The sequence below is a fragment of the Ranitomeya imitator genome, chromosome 1, assembly GCF_032444005.1.
Source record: "Ranitomeya imitator isolate aRanImi1 chromosome 1, aRanImi1.pri, whole genome shotgun sequence".
Classification (NCBI taxonomy): Eukaryota; Metazoa; Chordata; class Amphibia; order Anura; family Dendrobatidae; genus Ranitomeya; species Ranitomeya imitator.
Window position 1 is genome coordinate 453,989,915 of NC_091282.1, and position 19,051 is coordinate 454,008,965.

The 19,051-nt window shown below is 43.4% G+C and overlaps 1 protein-coding gene across 36 annotated transcripts in view; it reads right to left on the minus strand.

Annotated features, from left to right (window-relative positions):
* PTPRD (protein tyrosine phosphatase receptor type D) overlaps positions 1-19,051 on the minus strand; it is an 878,514-nt gene that overhangs the window by 42,290 nt on the left and 817,173 nt on the right. For all 36 annotated transcript variants that reach the window (XM_069764541.1, XM_069764828.1, XM_069764762.1 and 33 more), the window contains 2 exons: positions 15,049-15,168; positions 4,910-5,064 (listed from right to left, as the gene is read on the minus strand). In XM_069764541.1, coding sequence (XP_069620642.1) covers positions 4,910-5,064; positions 15,049-15,168 — 275 coding nt within the window. The remainder of the gene's footprint in view (positions 1-4,909; positions 5,065-15,048; positions 15,169-19,051) is intronic.

Genomic DNA, 19,051 nt, shown 5'->3' on the forward strand with positions numbered 1-19,051 from the left:
CACAGTGGCATTGCTTTCCTCACGGGGAAAGTGATGTCATGCTTGGAAGCGATGGAAGATTCCTCTTAACAGGTAATTAGAACATACAACACCGTTCTAACTTCAGGCCAGAAGTGGGAGCTCTGCACCCAACTTCAGGGGAGCTGCTCTCTCTGGTCAGGAGTTAGTTGCTAGGCAGTTAGGAAGATTTAGACAGTTGGTGCCAGACAACAGACTGGAGCAGTCTGAGGCAGAAGGACGAGGGAGGGGCCGTACAGCCTGAAGTGCTGTAGCTCCTAGATGGCAAGATCGAGAAGGAAGAACAGCTTTTAGCTAATGTGCTGGAGAGCGAAGCACAGGAGTGTGACAACAAGGGAGAATAGCAGCGACTGGGCTACCTTCCTGACAGAGCACAGATACCAGTAACCGGAAGACCGAGGTTGTGTCCTACTCTAGGAGGCACAGCAGAAACCAGTAGGACAGCTAGACTACATGTAACTTGTCCGCCCTAATACCCAGGAGACACATAGAGCCCGGGTCATGATAGAGACCCTGTAAAAAGGCTCGAGTCACCTGTCATACAGGTTTGAGTCCTACCTAAAGGGGGACAGAGAGAACTGAGAGGACCTTGCCAGAAGCCTTAGGCAGAGAGGGACTACAATACCACTGCGCTAAAAGGAAGGCCGCCTGGTAAAAGGGGACTCTGAACTCGCTTCCAAGCCGGCCAGACCCTGCCTGTATGTGATCTGGTGCCCTGGACTGGGGCTGCCTGCTACCATCAGTAAACCAGGTAAAGAGACTGCAAACCTGTGTCCTCCATTCTTTATCGCATCACTCACCATCTTCATCTACTACACCGGGAGCCCTGGGGACCCAGCTTCACCTGTGGGAAGCCATACCATACCTGCTGCCATAACATCACCCCAGTGGACCCCTTTAAGCAGCGTCGGTCACCCCTGATCAAATACCACAGGTGGCGTCACAAAACTTTATTAGTATACTAACCACTTTAAAGAACATCCCTTTAACATGGACGCTCAGGGCTAAGGACCGTGACACATCCCTTTAACTACCAGTTCATCACGCCGCCAGTGTGAATTCCTGTGCATGTGTCATTAATATGCTAGCAAGTTGGCCCGCCCGAAGGACTCGTCAGGTTTCTGGATTAGGTGAGTATATTTTGTCTTTTATTTTTATTAAAATATGTGGGGGCATCATAAACAATGGGGGACCCTGAAACAGTGAGGGGGCCTCATACATTATAGGGACCACTGTGGTGGCCCTTATAAAGTGTAGGGGGCATTAAATAGTTTGGGGGCTAAAACAGTGGCCATTATACAGTTTGGGAGTTAATGTGGGTGCATTTATACAGTGTAGGAAACAAAGCTAATACAGGGGCCATGGTACAGCTTGGGGGCCAAAGTGGGAGCCATTATACATTTTGTGGGCTAATGTAGGGGTAAATATACAGTTTGGGGCCAAGGGGAGGGACGTTATACAGTTTGGGGGCTAATGCAGGGGCCATTATACAGATTGTGGGCTAATGTGAGGGCCATTATACAGTTTGAGGGCTAATGTAGGGGCAATTATACAGTATGGGGCTAATGCGCTGATACTCATACAGTTTGGGGGATAACGCGAGCGCCATTATACAGTTTTGGGGGCAAATTTGGGGGTCACTATACAGTTTGGAGGCTAATGCAGTTGCCAATATACAGCATGTATGCTAATGTGGAGGCCGTTATACAGTGTGGGGGCTAATGTGGGGACTATTATAAAGTTTGTGGGCTTATGTGGGGACCACTGTGGAGTCCATTCTGCAGTGTAGGGACAATTCTACAGTTTGGGGCCCATTATATAGTGTGGGATCTACTGTGGGGAGCATTATACAGTGTGAGTGTTTCTGTTGAGGGTCATTATATTGTGTTTTGGGGGAGCAGTGGGAACAGCATATGTATAGAGGAGCTGTGGGGGCATCATACTGTGTATAGGGAAACTGTGGGGACATCAAACTCTGTATAAAGGAGCTGTAGACACTCCATATTGTGTATAGAGGATCTGTACATTGGGGGACTCAATGGAAATTATTAAAATGTTAAGTAGACACTTAATAACATTATTGATTTAGTGGCACTAAGAGTATTGTGGCCGTCAAAGGGGCAAAATGTGGACACTGTTTTCTAGGGCATTTGCACAGGGAATTAATATATTCTATGGGCAATATTACCATCTAGAGGGCACAAAGCAGGCATTATTACTATGTAAGGGGCATAGTAGTGAACATTATGTGGGGCAGTAAGTGGAGTGCTGTTATTGTGCCAAACAGCAGGTGCAGTAATAGGGACATATGCAGCAGCAGTAGCTCAGTATGGGGGTATCAGCAGGATGAGTAGTTTGTGCAGGTTGGGAATAGATGGAGATGGTGCAGGAAATGTGAGATGTGAAATGTGTCTTTGTAGTAATCTCTGCAGACGAGTCTTGGCTGGAAGTTGTCATGTCGATCTGGGCAAAACGGAAAAAGATGGGGAAAGTGAACGACTCCATCAGAAAAAAAGTCACCTGTAAGTTACTATATATAATTGTACTGTAGAACTGGTATCTACCACTAAATGATCACAATATGGCGGTAGTAATCCGGGTTACCAATTAGGGGCCCACTCAAATGTTTGACCCCCTGCCTGAGATGAAACCCTAGCTACGCCTCTGGTATACTGTATATACAGTTGAAACTGGAAGTTTACATACACTATATAAAAAGACACGTATGCATGTTTTTCTCAATATCTGACATGAAATCAGAATAAACATTTCACATTTTAGGTCAATTAGGATTACCATAATTATTAATATTTGCCAAATGCCAGAATAATGAGAGAGAGAATGTTTAAGGCATTTTTATTACTTACTGCAAAGTTAAACGTTTAATATGCCTTTAAACAATTCTGGACTGCCCATATAATGATGTCATGTGTTTGGAAGCATCTAATGCTTTTTTGGCAACATCTGAGTTAATTAGAGACACACCTTTGGATGTATTTTAATGCACACATGAAACACACTACTTCTTTGTGTAGCATCATGGGAAAGTCTAAAGAAATCAGCAAAGATATCAGAAATAGAATTGTGGACTTGCACAAGTCTGGCTCAACCTTGGGTACAATTTCAAGATACCTGAAGGTGCCTCACTCATCTGTACAAACAATTATACGCAAGTACAAACAAGATGGGAATGTCCAGCCATCATACCGCTCAGGAAGGAGACAGGTTCTGTGTCCCAGAGATGTACGTGCTTTGGTCCGACATGTGCATACCAATCCAAGGAAAAAAGCAAAAGACCTTGTGAAGATGATGGTGGAAGCTGATAAAACTGTGTAAATATCCACAGTGAAATGAGTAGTGTATTAACATGGGCTGAAAGGCCACCATGCCAGGAAGAAGTCATTACTCCAAAAGAGCAGCATCATGTTGTGGAGTTGTTTTGCTGCACGAGGGACTGGTGCACTTCACAAAATAGATGTCATCATGAGAAAAGAAGATTATGTGGCAAAACTGAAGCAACATCTCAAGACATCAGCCAGGAAGTTAAAGCTTGGGTGGAAATTAGTCTTCCAAATGGACATTGACCAGAAGCATACTGTCAAAATGGTAACAACGTGCCTTAAGGATGACAAAGTCAATGTTCTGGAGTGGCCATCACAAAGCCCTGATCTCAATCCTATTGAAAATCTATGGGCAAAGCTGAAAAGGCAGGTGCGAGCAAGGCGACCTACAAACCTGGATCAGCTACACCAGTTTTGTCAGGAGGAATGGGCCCAAATTCCGACCAACTATTGTGAGAAGCTTGTGGAAGGATATCCCAAACGTTTGACCCAAGTCATTCAATTTAAGGGCAATGGTACAAAATACTAATGAAATGTATGTAACCTTTTGAATTTGAAGTACGTAATAAAAATGCCTTAAAACATTCTCTCTGTCATTTGGCACATATTAATAGTTATGGGGATCCTAGTTGACCTAAAACGGGAAATGTTTATTCTGATTTCATGTCAGATATTGAGATAAACATACATGTTTGTGTTTTTATATAGTGAATGTAAACTTCTGATTTCAACTGTACATACATAATCTTATTACAAATTATGAACACTACAAAAGCAGGGCCACCCATGCCTTTTAACCTCTTTCTCTCCCTTTCCCTTACCTCCTTTCCTAATATTGTTTGATTAATGTTACCGACTTTGCTACTGTAATAATGCATTCTTCATAAAAAAAAACTAAAATGATCAGTTAAAGGAACATAAAGAATGAGCATCTGTTATGATCCGACAACCAGAAACTTTAATGTAAAAAAACAAGTTTCCTTTCTATCTACTATCTGTTTTTTTTTTAACAGAAAAAAATATGTGCAGACTATACATACTTTAGTCCAGAAACCAGATAGCAGACAGAATGGATGCAAACTTATCAGAATTTTGGGCAAAAAAAAACAATCAAATCAATAGAATCTGTGCCTGAGCGTTTTATAAATGTTTGACGGCATTTCAAAAGGATCAGAAAATGGAAGTGAAAAGGGAATGTGAAAGTAACCTAAGGGAGATATGCAGAGAACGCTGGAGCACTGGTTTCATTTGCAGTGGTTGCTCAGGGGTGGAGCTTTCCTGTTTTGGACACCTAGTAAATAGTAAATGATCTGTTTTTTTTTAAATGCTTTAATTTGCTATACCTCACTTTTCATAAATAAGAAAAATATGTAATGTAAATGCTTCAGATATGATCTGTATAGATTTAATGGGTAGAATATACTTTCCATGAAGAGTACTGCATTCCAGTTACATTTTATTCTGCAAACAATTGGCAGAATGTTTGGTGGTCTACCTGCAGGTAAATTATAGAAAATTACATTAACTCCTTTAATGATCAAGCATTATACCTGCAGTGTACAACCATGGGTCCTGCATCTGGAGGATTACATGTTTTCACTCTTCTCAAAAATGCTAGAAAAGGTGTTGGATGTTCTGGAACACCATGATCTGGCCATGCCGTAAACTGGAATTGTCTGACTTCTCGCTTTTCACTTGATCCATTCTGTCAAATAGAGAAAATAGCTTTACTGTAGATAAATAGATTAACAAAAGCATAATGATAAAGTTAAGAACCTTCGACCCAGTATGTGAGAAAGTAAGATGTTATAGAGTAAAGGTTGAAGAGCATCTTTGATTATACATTTCACAAATTTTGGCCATGACAAAACTTGTATCATGCATTGTTTTACCCTGTGTAGGCTTCCAACTTACTCTGAGCTAGAGGGAGAAAAACTAAGTGGTCTCATGTCTACCCTGCAATGCACACAAAGAAAGGGAATCCTGCCCTGTTATTCTTTCTATAAGTAGGACACAGACAGAAACAGCAGAGTCATGGAGGAAATTACACAGCAGTACTATGCAGGGTTGCTATGAATCTAGCTCTGGCATTAGCTAATATACCTGCTAAAAAGCTGCACGACAATGTGTTTCAGTATTTCTATCTGGCTCTGTCACTTGCTTTGCCTACTATTCCTTCATTGGAGTCCAGCTGGGTTTAATTAAACTCATAGGACTTGATTTGGAAAGTCACACACCTGTCCATATAGACCTCACAGATCACAGTGCCTGTCAGACCAAATGAGAATTATGAGGTCAAAGGAACTGGCAAAGGAGCTCAGAGACAGAATTATGGCAAGGCACAGATCTGGCCAAGGTTACAACAGATTTTTTGCAGTATTCAAGATTCCTAAAGGTACCGTCACACTAGACGATATCGCTAGCGATCCGTGACGTTGCAGCGTCCTCACTAGCGATATCGTCCAGTGTGACAGGCAGCAGCGATCAGGCCCCTGCTGTGCTGTCGCTGGTCGGGTAAGAAAGTCCAGAACTTTATTTGGTCGCTGGACTCCCCGCAGACATCGCTGAATCGGTGTGTGTGACACTGATTCAGCGATGTCTTCACTGGTAACCAGGGTAAACATCGGGTAACTAAGCGCAGGGCCGCGCTTAGTAACCCGATGTTTACCCTGGTTACCATCCTAAAAGTAAAAAAACAAACACTACATACTTACCTACCGCTGTCTGTCCTCCAGCGCTGTGCTCTGCTCTCCTCCTGCACTGACTGTGAGCGTCGGTCAGCCGGAAAGCAGAGCGGTGACGTCACCGCTCTGCTTTCCGGCCGCTGTGCTCACACAGACAGTACAGGAGGAGTGCAGAGCACAGCGCTGGAGGACAGACGGCTGTAGGTAAGTATGTACTTTGTTTTTTTTACTTTTAGGATGGTAACCAGGGTAAACATCGGGTTACTAAGCGCGGCCCTGCGCTTAGTTACCCGATGTTTACCCTGGTTACCGGCATCGTTGGTCGCTGGAGAGCGGTCTGTGTGACAGCTCTCCAGCGACCAAACAGCGACGCTGCAGCGATCCGGATCATTGTCGGTATCGCTGCAGCGTCGCTTAGTGTGACGGTACCTTAAGAGCACATTGGCCTCCCTAATCCTTAAATGGAAGAAGACTGGGACCACCAGAAGGCTTCCTGGCCGTCTAGACAAACTGAGCAATCCTGGGAGAAGAGACTTGGTGAGAGATGTAAAGAAGAACAGCAAGATCACTGTGGCTGAGTTCCAGAGATGCAGTAGGGAGATGGGAGAAAGTTCCACAAACTATCACTGCAGCCCTCCACCAGTCGGCTTTTATGGCAGAGTGGCCAGATGGAAGCCTCTCCTCAGTGCAAGACGCATAGAGTTTGCTAAAAAACACATGAAGGATTCCCAAACTATGAGAAATAAGATTCTCTGGTCTGATGAGACGAAGATAGACCTTTTTCATGATAATTCTAAGCGGTATGTGTGGAGAAAACCAGGCACTGATCATCACCTGCCAAATACAATCCCAACAGTGAAACATGGTGGTGGCAGCATCATGCTATGGAAGTGTTTTTCAGCTGCAGGGACAGGACGAATTGTTGTCATTGAAGGAAACATGAATTCGGCCAAGTACAGAGACATCCTGGATGAAAACCTCTTCAAGAGTGCTCTGCACCTCAGACTTGGCCGAAGGTTCACCTTCCAACAAAACAATGACCCTAAGCACTCAGCTAAAATAACAAAGGAGTGGCCTCAGAATAACTCTGTGACCATTCTTGACTAGCCCAGCCAGAGCCCTACCTAAACCCAATTGAGCATCTCTGGAAAGACCTGAAAATGGCTGTCCACCAACGTTCACCATCCAACCTGACGGAACTGGAGAAGATCTGCAGGGAAGAATGGCAGAGGATCCCCATATCCAGGTGTGAAACACTTGTTGCATCATTCCCAAGAAGACTCATGGCTGTACTAGCTCAAAAGGGTGCTTCTACTCAATACTGAGAAAGGGTCTGAATACTTATGACAATTTGATATTTCAGCTTTTCTTTATTAATAAATTTGCAAAAATTACTACACTTCTGTTTTTTTTTTCAGTGAAGATGGGGTGCAGAGTGTACTTTAATGAGAAAAAAAATGAACTTTTTGAATTTACCAAATGGCTGCAATCAAACAGAGTGAAAAATTTAAAGGGGTATGAATGCTTTCCGTACCCACTATATGTACAGTACAGACCAAAAGTTTGGACACACCTTCTCATTTAAAGATTTTTCTGCATTTTCAGGACTATGAAAATTGTACATTCACACTGAAGGCATCAAAACTATGAATTGACACGTGGAATTATATACTTAACAAAAAAGTGTGAAACAACTGAAAATATGTCTTATATTCTAGGTTCTTCAAAGTAGCCACCTTTTGCTTTGATGACTGCTTTGCACACTCTTGGCATTCTCTTGATGAGCTTCAAGAGGTAGTCACCAGAAATGGTCTTCCAACAATCTTGAAGGAGTTCCCAGAGATGCTTAGCACTTGTTGGCCCTTTTGCCTTCACTGTGCGGTACAGCTCACCCGAAACCATCTCGATTGGGTCCAGGTCTGGTGACTGTGGAGCCAGGTCATCTGGCGTAGCACCTGATCACTCTCCTTCTTGGTCAAATAGCCCTTACACAGCCTGGAGGTGTGTTTAGGGTCATTGTCCTGTTGAAAAATAAATGATGGTCCAACTAAATGCAAACTAGATGTAATAGCGTGCCGCTGCAAGATGCTGTGGTAGCCATGCTGGTTCAGTATGCCTTCAATTTTGAATAAATCCCCAACAGTGTCATTAGCAAAGCACCCTCACACCATCACACCTCCTCCATGCTTTACGGTGGGAACCAGGCATGTAGAGTCCATCCATTCACCTTTTCTGAATTGCACAAAGACACGGTGGTTGGAACCAAAGATCTCAAATTTGGACTCATCAGATCAAAGCATAGATTTCCACTGGTCTAATATCCATTCCTTGTGTTCTTTAGCCCAAACAAGTCTGATTCTGATTGTTGCCTGTCCTTAGCATTGGTTTCCTAGCAGCTATTTTACTATGAAGGCCTGCTGCACAAAGTCTCCATTTAACAGTTGTTGTAGAGATGTGTCTACTGCTAGAACTCTGTGTGGCATTGACCTGGTCTCTAATCTGAGCTGCTGTTAACCTGCGATTTCTGAGGCTGATGACTCGGATAAACTTATCCTCAGAAGCAGAGGTGACTCTTGGTCTTCCTTTCCTGGGGCGGCCCTAATGTGAGCCAGTTTCTTTGTAGCGCTTGATGGTCTTTGCCACTGCATTTGGGGACACTTTCAAAGTTTGCCCAATTTTTCGGACTGACTGACCTTCATTTCTTAAAGTAATGATGGTAACTCGTTTTTCTTTACTTAGCTGCTTTTTTCTTGCCATAATACAAATTCTAACAGTCTATTCAGTAGGATTATCAGCTGTGTATCCACCAGACTTCTGCACAACCCAACTGATGGTCCCAACCCCATTTATAAGGCAAGAAATCCCACTTATTAAACCTGATAGGGCACACCTATGAAGTGAAAACCATTCCCGGTGACTACCTCTTCAAGCTCATCAAGAGAATGCCAAGAGTGTGCAAAGCAGTCATCAAAGCAAAAGGTGGCTACTTTGAAGAACCTAGAATATAAGACATAATTTCAGTTGTTTCACACTTTTTTATTAAGTATATAATTCCACATGTGTTAATTCATCGTTTTGATGCCTTCAGTGTGAATGTACAATTTTCATAGTCATGAAAATTCAGAAAAATCTTTAAATGACAACGTGTGCCCAAACTTTTGGTCTGTACTGTATATATATATATATATATATATATATACAGAAAAGAAGACCAAGAGTAACCTCAGCTTCTGAGGATAAAGGGAACCTGTCACCCCGTTTTTTCAAGAAGAGCTAAGAATAGCGTTAAATAGGGGCAGAGCTGGGCTTTACATTAGTGTATTTTGGAGCCTTTATTCCCCACCTATGCTGCCGAAATACCTTTGTAAAGTCGCCGTTTTGGGCTGTCACTCACGCTGGTCAGGTCATATGGGCGTGGTGACAGCGCTGTTTCTCCCCCAGATCTCCGTTGGTGGCGTAGTGGTGTGCGCATGTCCAAGTGGCGAATCCACTGCGCAGCTTCAAGGAAAATAGCGCGATCTGCGCTATTCAGACGTTTATCGGTGGGCACGGCCATCTTTGTGAGGCCGCGCGTGCGCAGATGGTTCTTCTCGGCTTCCCGGGGCTCAGGAAAATGGCCGCGGGATGCCGCGCGTGCGCAGATGGCGATCGTGGCGGCCATTTTCCTGCAGCCGAGATGCGAACTCGGCTTTACAAAGGTATTTCGGCAGCATAGGTGGGGAATAAAGGCTCCAAAATACACTAATGTAAAGCCCAGCTCTGCCCCTATTTAACACTATTTTTAGCTCTTCTTGAAAAAACGGGGTGACAGGTTCCCTATAAGTTTATCTGAGTCACCATCCTCAGAAATCGCAGGTTAACAACAGCTCAGACCAGGTCAATGCCACACAGAGTTCTAGCAGTAGACACATCTCTACCACAACTGTTAAGAGGAGACATTGTGCAGCAGACCTTCATGGTAAAATAGCTGCTAGGAAACCACTGATAAGGACAGGAATCAAGCAGAAGAGACTTGTTTGGGCTAAAGAACACAAGGAATGGACATTAGACCAGTGGAAATCTGTGCATTGGTCTGATGAGTCCAAATTTGAGATCTTTGGTTCCAACCACCGTGTCTTTGTGCGACGCAGAAAAGGTGAACGGATGGACTCTACATGACTGGTTCCCAACGTGAAGCGTGGAGGAGGAGGTGTGATGGTGTGGGGGTGCTTTGCTGTTGACACTGTTGGGGATTTATTCAAAATTGAAGGCATACTGAACCAGCATGGCTACCACAGCATCTTGCAGCGGCATTCTATTCCATCCGGTTTGTGTTTAGTTGGACCATCATTTTTTTTTCAACAGGACAATGACCCTAAACACACCTCCAGGCTGTGTAAGGGCTATTTGACCAAGAAGGAGAAGGAGAGTGATGGGGTGCTACACCAGATGACCTTGCCTCCACAGTCACCTGACCTGAACCCAATCGAGATGGTTTGGGGTGAGCTGGACCGCAGAGTGAATGCAAAAGGGCCAACAAGAGCTAAGCATCTCTGGGAACTCCTTCAAGATTGTTGGAAGACCATTCCCGGTGTGAATGTACAATTTTCATAGTCATGAAAATACAGAAAAATCTTTAAATGAGAAGGTGTGTCCAAACTTTTGGTCTGTACTGATTATATATATATACAGTGGGGCAAAAAAGTATTTAGTCAGTCAGCAATAGTGCAAGTTCCACCACTTAAAAAGATGAGAGGCGTCTGTAATTTACATCATAGGTAGATCTCAACTATGGGAGACAAACTGAGAAAAAAAAATCCAGAAAATCACATTGTCTGTTTTTTTAACATTTTATTTGCATATTATGGTGGAAAATAAGTATTTGGTCAGAAACAAAATTTCATCTCAATACTTTGTAATATATCCTTTGTTGCCAATGACAGAGGTCAAACGTTTTCTGTAAGTCTTCACAAGGTTGCCACACACTGTTGTTGGTATGTTGGCCCATTCCTCCATGCAGATCTCCTCTAGAGCAGTGATGTTTTTGGCTTTTCGCTTGGCAACACAGACTTTCAACTCCCTCCAAAGGTTTTCTATAGGGTTGAGATCTGGAGACTGGCTAGGCCACTCCAGAACCTTGAAATGCTTCTTACGAAGCCACTCCTTCGTTGCCCTGGCGGTGTGCTTTGGATCATTGTCATGTTGAAAGACCCAGCCACGTTTCATCTTCAATGCCCTTGCTGATGGAAGGAGGTTTGCACTCAAAATCTCACGATACATGGCCCCATTCATTCTTTCATGTACCCGGATCAGTCGTCCTGGCCCCTTTGCAGAGAAATAACCCCAAAGCATGATGTTTCCACCACCATGCTTTACAGTAGGTATGGTGTTTGATGGATGCAACTCAGTATTCTTTTTCCGCCAAACACGACAAGTTGTGTTTCTACCAAACAGTTCCAGTTTGGTTTCATCAGACCATAGGACATTCTCCCAAAACTCCTCTGGATCATCCAAATGCTCTCTAGCAAACTTCAGACGGTCCCGGACATGTACTGGTTTAAGCAGTGGGACACGTCTGGCACTGCAGGATCTGAGTCCATGGTGGCGTAGTGTGTTACTTATGGTAGGCCTTGTTACATTGGTCTCAGCTCTCTCCAGTTCATTCACTAGGTCCCCCCGCGTGGTTCTGGGATTTTTGCTCACCGTTCTTGTGATCATTCTGACCCCACGGGGTGGGATTTTGCGTGGAGCCCCAGATCGAGGGAGATTATCAGTGGTCTTGTATGTCTTCCATTTTCTAATTATTGCTCCCACTGTTGATTTCTTCACTCCAAGCTGGTTGGCTATTGCAGATTCAGTCTTCCCAGCCTGGTACAGGGCTACAATTTTGTTTCTGGTGTCCTTTGACAGCTCTTTGGTCTTCACCATAGTGGAGTTTGGAGTCAGACTGTTTGAGGGTGTGCACAGGTGTCTTTTTATACTGATAACAAGTTTAAACAGGTGCCATTACTACAGGTAATGAGTGGAGGAAAGAGGAGACTCTTAAAGAAGAAGTTACAGGTCTGTGAGAGCCAGAAATCTTGATTGTTTGTTTCTGACCAAATACTTATTTTCCACCATAATATGCAAAAAAAATGATAAAAAAAACAGACAATGTGATTTTCTGGATTTTTTTTTCTCAGTTTGTCTCCCATAGTTAAGGTCTACCTATGATGTAAATTACAGACGCCTCTCATCTTTTTAAGTGGTGGAACTTGCACTATTGCTGACTGACTAAATACTTTTTTGCCCCACTGTATATATATATATATATATATATATATACTGCTGAAAAAATAAGGGGAACACTTAAACAACACAATGTAACTACAAGTCAATCACACTTTTGTAAAATCAACCTGTCCAGTTATGAAACAACAACGATTGTGAATCAATTTCTCCTGCTGCTTTGCAAATGGAACACTGAACAGGTGGAGATGATAGGCAATTAGCAAGACAGCCACTATAAAGGAGTGGTTCTGCAGGGGGTGACCACAGACCATTTCTCTGTTCTCATCCTTTTTTGGCTGTTTTTTTTGTCACTTTTGCATTTTGTCATTGCTCTCACCCATAGAGATACTATACAGCAGCATGAGGAGGTGTCTACATCCCACAGAAGTTGCTCAGGTAGTGCAGCAGATGGCACATCAACCCGAGCTGTGCCAAGAAGAATAGCTGTGTCTTTCAGCATAGTGTTCAAAGAATGGAGCAGATAGCAGATAGGCCAGTACACTAGGAGATGTGGGGGATGTCGAAGAGGGCAACAACCCAGCATCAGGACAGCTACCTCCTCCTTTGTGCAAGGAGGAACAGGAGGAGCAGTGACAGAGCCCTGAAAAATGACCTCCAAGAGGCCACAAACATCTATGTGTCTGCTCAAACTATCAGCAACAGACTCTATGATGGTGGTATGAGAGCCTGACGTACACAATTGGGTGTTTTGCTTACAGGCCAACAACGTGCAATGTGATTGACATTTTCCAGAGAACACCAAGAATGGACAATGGCTCACTGTGCTCTTCACGGATGAGAGCAGGTTCGCACTGAGCATATGTGAGACGTCACAGAGTCTGGAGACTCCGTGGAGAACGTTCTGATGCCAGTAACATCCTCCAGCATAACCAGATTGAGAGTGGGTCAGTAATGGTGTGGGGAGACATTTCTTTGGAGGGCCGCACAGCCCTCCATGTGCTAGGTAGAGGTACCCTGACTGCCATTAGGTTTCGGGATGAGATTTTCAGACCCATTGTGAGACCATATACAGGTGCAGTGGGCCCTGAGTTCCTTCTGCTGCATGACAATGCTAGGCCTCATGTGGTTGAAGTGTGTCAGAAGCTCCTGCATGATGAAGGTATTGATGCTATGGACTGGCCTGCCCGTTACCCAGACCTCAATCCTGTGAAGCACATCTGGGACATCATATCATGTTCCATTCACTAATGCCACATTGCACCACAGACTAACCAGGAATTGACTGATGCTTTAATCCAAGACTGGGAGGAGATCCCTCAGGAGAACATCCCCTGCCTCATCAAGCGCATGCCTAGGCATTGTAGGGAAATCGTACAGGCACATGGAGGCCACACATTACTGAGCATCATTTCCTTGTCTTGAGGCATTTCCACTGATGTTGGATTAGCCTGTAATTTGATATTCCACTTTGATTTTGAGCATCATTCCAAATGCAGAACTCCATGGGATATTAATTTTTATTTACATTGAACATTTTTATGTTTTATTGTTCTCAACTAGTGATGAGTGAGTATACTCGTTACTTGAGTTTCCCCGAGCATGCTCGGGTGGTCTTCGAGTATTTCGGCGCGCTCGGAGATTTTGTTTTTGTTGCTGTAGCTGCATGATTTGTGGCTGTAGACAGGCTGAATACATGTGGGAATTCCCTAACAAACAGGCAACCCCCACATGTATTCAGGCTGTTTAGCAGTCATAAATCATGCAGCTGCGGTGAAGAAAACTAAATCTCCGAGCATGCCAAAATATTCAGAGACCACTCGAGCATGCCCGGAGAAACCAGAGTAACGAGTATACTCGCTCATCTCTATTTTCAACTAATTTCAGTATGTAATGAATAAAGATTTGGAACTAGAATATTTAATTCAGTGATTTCTAGGATGTGGTATTTTAGGGTTCACTTTATTTTTTTGTGTATCTATATTTATACATATGTTATTATGCAACAGTTTCCTTAATAAAGGAAAGAAGGTGATTGTTAAATAGTAATATGCCATTTATAGTCTGCTTAAACCAATATAACATTTTGTTGTGTTGATGGTATGGATCATAAAGGTGGTTTTCAAGTTTCAGAAATTTCCTCAGGTGCAGTTTGTTAAAACAAACTGAACTTTACTCACCAACCCCAGTGCCAGTGCTGAGCTTCTGCCACTGCTCCTGGTGTCTGTTATTGTCTGCAGCGTTGACATCACGTCAACAGCGCTGCAGCCAATAACTGAGCTCAGCAGCTCTGCCTGACTTCATGGCATGAGCCTTTCAGAACCGCTGATCTCACTGACCGCTTCTGAAACCAGAATACCCCATTTTAAGATGGTAGACTTAAAACTTATCAATTACAGTACACCCAACTGTTAACAAAACGTAAGCAGCCGTAGTATGCAACATGTTTGCTAATAACTAGAAATAAGTAGATGGTAAGAATATGTTTAAGAGATCATGAACTATCAATCTCATCACAATATTTTATGGGTATAAATCACTGTGTTTTAGACAAAAACAAACCCACAAAGGAAAATTAATTTATAAACTTCATATTATTAAGACTGAAAGACTGTGGAGATATAGTTACATTTATAATTAATGGTATTAATGGTATAGATTCCAGTCCCCCCGTACCTAACACCAATTGTAGGTCTGTAGATATCAGGAGTGCTCTACTGCCAAGCACATACAGCCTCTGAATCCTTAGTCCTTATAAAGGGTAGTATAGAAAGGCAAAGCCTTATGACCAGACTTACCTTGTAAAGAGCAAATGTCCTGACACAGTAAGTGGCAAGCTCCACTGTGTCCAGCAGAGTCACTTGGATAAGGCCATATGTTTCTGTACCTCTGCTTGGCCAGTACTGGTCACATTTTATCTACAATAAATTAGCAATGTATTATTATTATCAATGAATATAATTTCATATTTTAAAATTGTCAAAATATAAATATAAAATGCACCATCAATCCCTTTGGTGCTATACAATATGTATCAGTAAAAAGATATGTATTTATCAATGATGTAGGTGTAATAAAGCAGAGGAAGCTCTATTATATACAGTCATGGTCAAAAGTATTGACACCCCTGCAATTCTGTCAGATAATACTAATTTTCTTCCTGAAAATGATTGAAAACACAAATTATTTGGTATTATTATCTTCATTTGTCTTAAATGAAAAAAAACACAAAAGAGAATGAAGCAAAAAGCAAAACATTGATCATGTCACACAAAACTCCAAAAATGGGCCAGACAAAAATATTGGCACCCTCAGCCTAATACTTGGTTGCACAACCTTTAGCCAAGATAACTGCGACCAACCACTTCCGGTACCCATCATTGAGTTTCTTACAATGCTCTGCTGGAATTTTAGACCATTCTTCTTTGGCAAACTGCTCCAGGTCCCTGATATTTGAAGGGTGCCTTCTCCAAACTGCCATTTTTAGATCTCTCCACAGGTGTTCTATGGGATTCAGGTCTGGACTCATTGCTGGCCACCTTAGAAGTCTCCAGTGCTTTCTCTCAAACCATTTTCTAGTGCTTTTTGAAGTGTGTTTTGGGTCATTGTCCTGCTGGAAGACCCATGACCTCTGAGGGAGACCCAGCTTTCTCACACTGGGCCCTACATTATGCTGCAAAATTTGTTGGTAGTCTTCAGACTTCATAATGCCATGCACACGGTCAAGCAGTCCAGTGCCAGAGGCAGCAAAGCAACCCCAAAACATCAGGGAACCTCCACCATGTTTGACTGTAGGGACCGTGTTCTTTTCTTTGAATGCCTCTTTTTTTCTCCTGTAAACTCTATGTTGATGCCTTTGCCCAAAAAGCTCTACTTTTGTCTCATCTGACCAGAGAACATTCTTCCAAAACGTTTTAGGTTTTTTTAGGTAAGTTTTGGCAAACTCCAGCCTGGCTTTTTTATGTCTCGGGGTAAGAAGTGGGGTCTTCCTAGGTCTCCTACCATACAGTCCCTTTTCATTCAGACGCCGACGGATGGTACGGATTGACACTGTTGTACCCTCGGACTGCAGGGCAGCTTGAACTTGTTTGGATGTTAGTCAAGGTTCTTTATTCAACATCCGCACAATCTTGCATTAAAATCTCTTGTCAATTTTTCTTTTCCGTCCACATCTAGGGAGGTTAGCCACAGTGCCATGGGCTTTAAACTTCTTGATGACACTGCGCACGGTAGACACAGGAACATTAAGGTCTTTGGAGATGGACTTGTAGCCTTGAAATTGCTCATGCTTCCTCACAGTTTGGTTTCTCAAGTCCTCAGAGAGTTCTTTGGTCTTCTTTCTTTTCTCCATGCTCAATGTGGTACACACAAGGACACAGGACAGAGGTTGAGTCAACTTTAATCCATGTTAACTGGCTGCAGTTGTGATTTAGTTATTGCCAACACCTGTTAGGTGCCACAGGTAAGTTACAGGTGCTGTTAATTACACAAATTAGAGAAGCAGCACATGATTTTTCGAACAGTGCCAATACTTTTGTCCACCCCCTTTTTATGTTTGGTGTGGAATCATATCCAGTTTGGCTTTAGGACAATTCTTTTTGTGTTTTTTTCATTTAAGACAAATTAAATGAAGATAATAATACCAAATAATTTGTATTTGCAATCATTTTCAGGAAGAAAATGAGTATTATCTGACAGAATTGCAGGCGTGTCAATACTTTTGGCCACGACTGTAACATACAGCAGGAGTGGACAAACCTTTTTTTTTATAATAGGATCCATTTTCTGTGGAGAGTGATTTAGGAGCTTTAACGGGGCTTTCCCATGAACAAAAGTACATTTTAATCAATAGATCTTGGAATAATAATAACTTCCACAATTGGATGTGTTAAATAAAATGTTCCTGTGCTGAGATAATCTTATAAATGTGCCCCTGCTGTGTACTGTGTAATGGCCGTGTCTGACCGTGCAGGAACATGGTTTGATCATACCACATCTTCTGGGCAGGGGGGAAAAATCAAAAGATAGGATCACAGTTGATTCTATTTGTGAGGTAAAACATTTCCCAGCCTGTTTATAAACAATATTTTACTTTAACCCCTTAGCGACCGCCGATACGCCTTTTAACGGCAGCCGCTAAGGGTACTTAAACCACAGTGGAAAAAGTCAATAGCGCCCCCCACAGGCCGATTTTCTCCGGGGTCTCAGCTGCCGGGGGTAGCCGAGACCCCAGAGAACATGATTCGGGGGGTTTTTAACCCACCCCGCATTTGCGATCGCCGGTAATTAACCGTTTACCGGCGATCGCAAAAAAAAAAAAAGCGATCTCTTTTTAATTTCTCTGTCCTCCGATGTGATCGCACATCGGAGGACAGAGAAAAGGGGTCCCAGGTGGCCCCCCAATACTCACCTAGCTCCCCCGATGCTCCTCGTGTCTCCCGGTGGGCGCCGCCATCTTTAAAATGGCGGGCGCATGCGCAGTGCGCCCGCCGGCCGGCACCGGGAGAATCTTTGGGGTCTCGGCTGCCGGGGAGTTACGGCCACGCATGCGCGGTCAGAAATGGCGGATGCAACGTACAAAAAAACGTTTCATTGAACTTTTTTTGTGCCGACGCTCCACCAAAACACAACTGATCCAGTGCACGACGGATGCGACGTGTGGCCATCCGTCACGATCCGTCGGCAATACAAGTCTATGGGCAAAAAACGCATCCTGCGGGCACATTTGCAGGATCCGTTTCTTGTCCAAAACGATGGATTGCGACGGAATGCCAAACGACGCAAGTGTGAAAGTAGCCTTAGGGCTAGGGTTAGGGTTGGGGTAAAGTTAGGGCTAGGGTTGGGGCTAAAGTTAGAGTTAGAGCTGGGATTAGGGTTAGGGTTTGGATTAGGGTTGGTATTAGGGTTAGGGTTGGCATTAGGGTTACGCTTGGGATTAGGGTTAGGTTTGGGATTAGGGTTAAGATTAGGGTTGTGATTAGGGGTGTGTTGGGATTAGGGTTAGGTTTAGGATTAGGGTTGAGATTAGGATTAGGGGTGTGTTGGATTTAGGGTTTTGATTAGGGTTATGGTTAGGGTTGACATTAGGGTTGTTTTGGGGTAAGGGTTGTGATTACGGTTAGGGTTAGTGATTAGGATTATGGATCAGGTTGGGATTAGGGTTAGGGGTGTGTTGGGGTTAGGGTTGGAGCTAGAATTGGGGGGGTTTCCACTGTTTAGGTACATCAGGGGGTCTCCAAACACGACAGCCAATTTTGCGCTCAAAAAGTCAAATGGTGCTCCCTCCCTTCTGAGCTCTGCCGTGCGCCCAAACAGTGGGTTACCCCCACATATGGGGCATCAGCGTACTCGGGATAAATTGGACAACAACTTCTGGGGTCCAATTTCTCTTGTTACCCTTGTGAAAATAAAAACTTGGGGGCTACAATATCTTTTTTGTGAAAAAAAAATATTTTTTATTTTCACGACTCTGCATTCTAATCTTCTGTGAAGCACTTGGGCATTCAAAGTTCTCACCACACATCTAGATAATTTCCTTGGGGGGTCTAGTTTCCAAAATGGGGTCACTTGTGGGGGGTTACTACAGTTTAGGTACATCAGGGGCTCTGCAATCGCAACATAATGCCCACAGACCATTCTATCAAAGTCTGCATTCCAAAAAGGCGCTCCTTCCCTTCCGAGCTCTGCCGTGCGCCCAAACAGTGGTTTACCCCCACATATGGCACATCAGCGTACTCGGGATAAATTGCATAACAACTATTGCAGTCCAATTTCTCCTGTTACCCTTGTGAAAATAAAAAC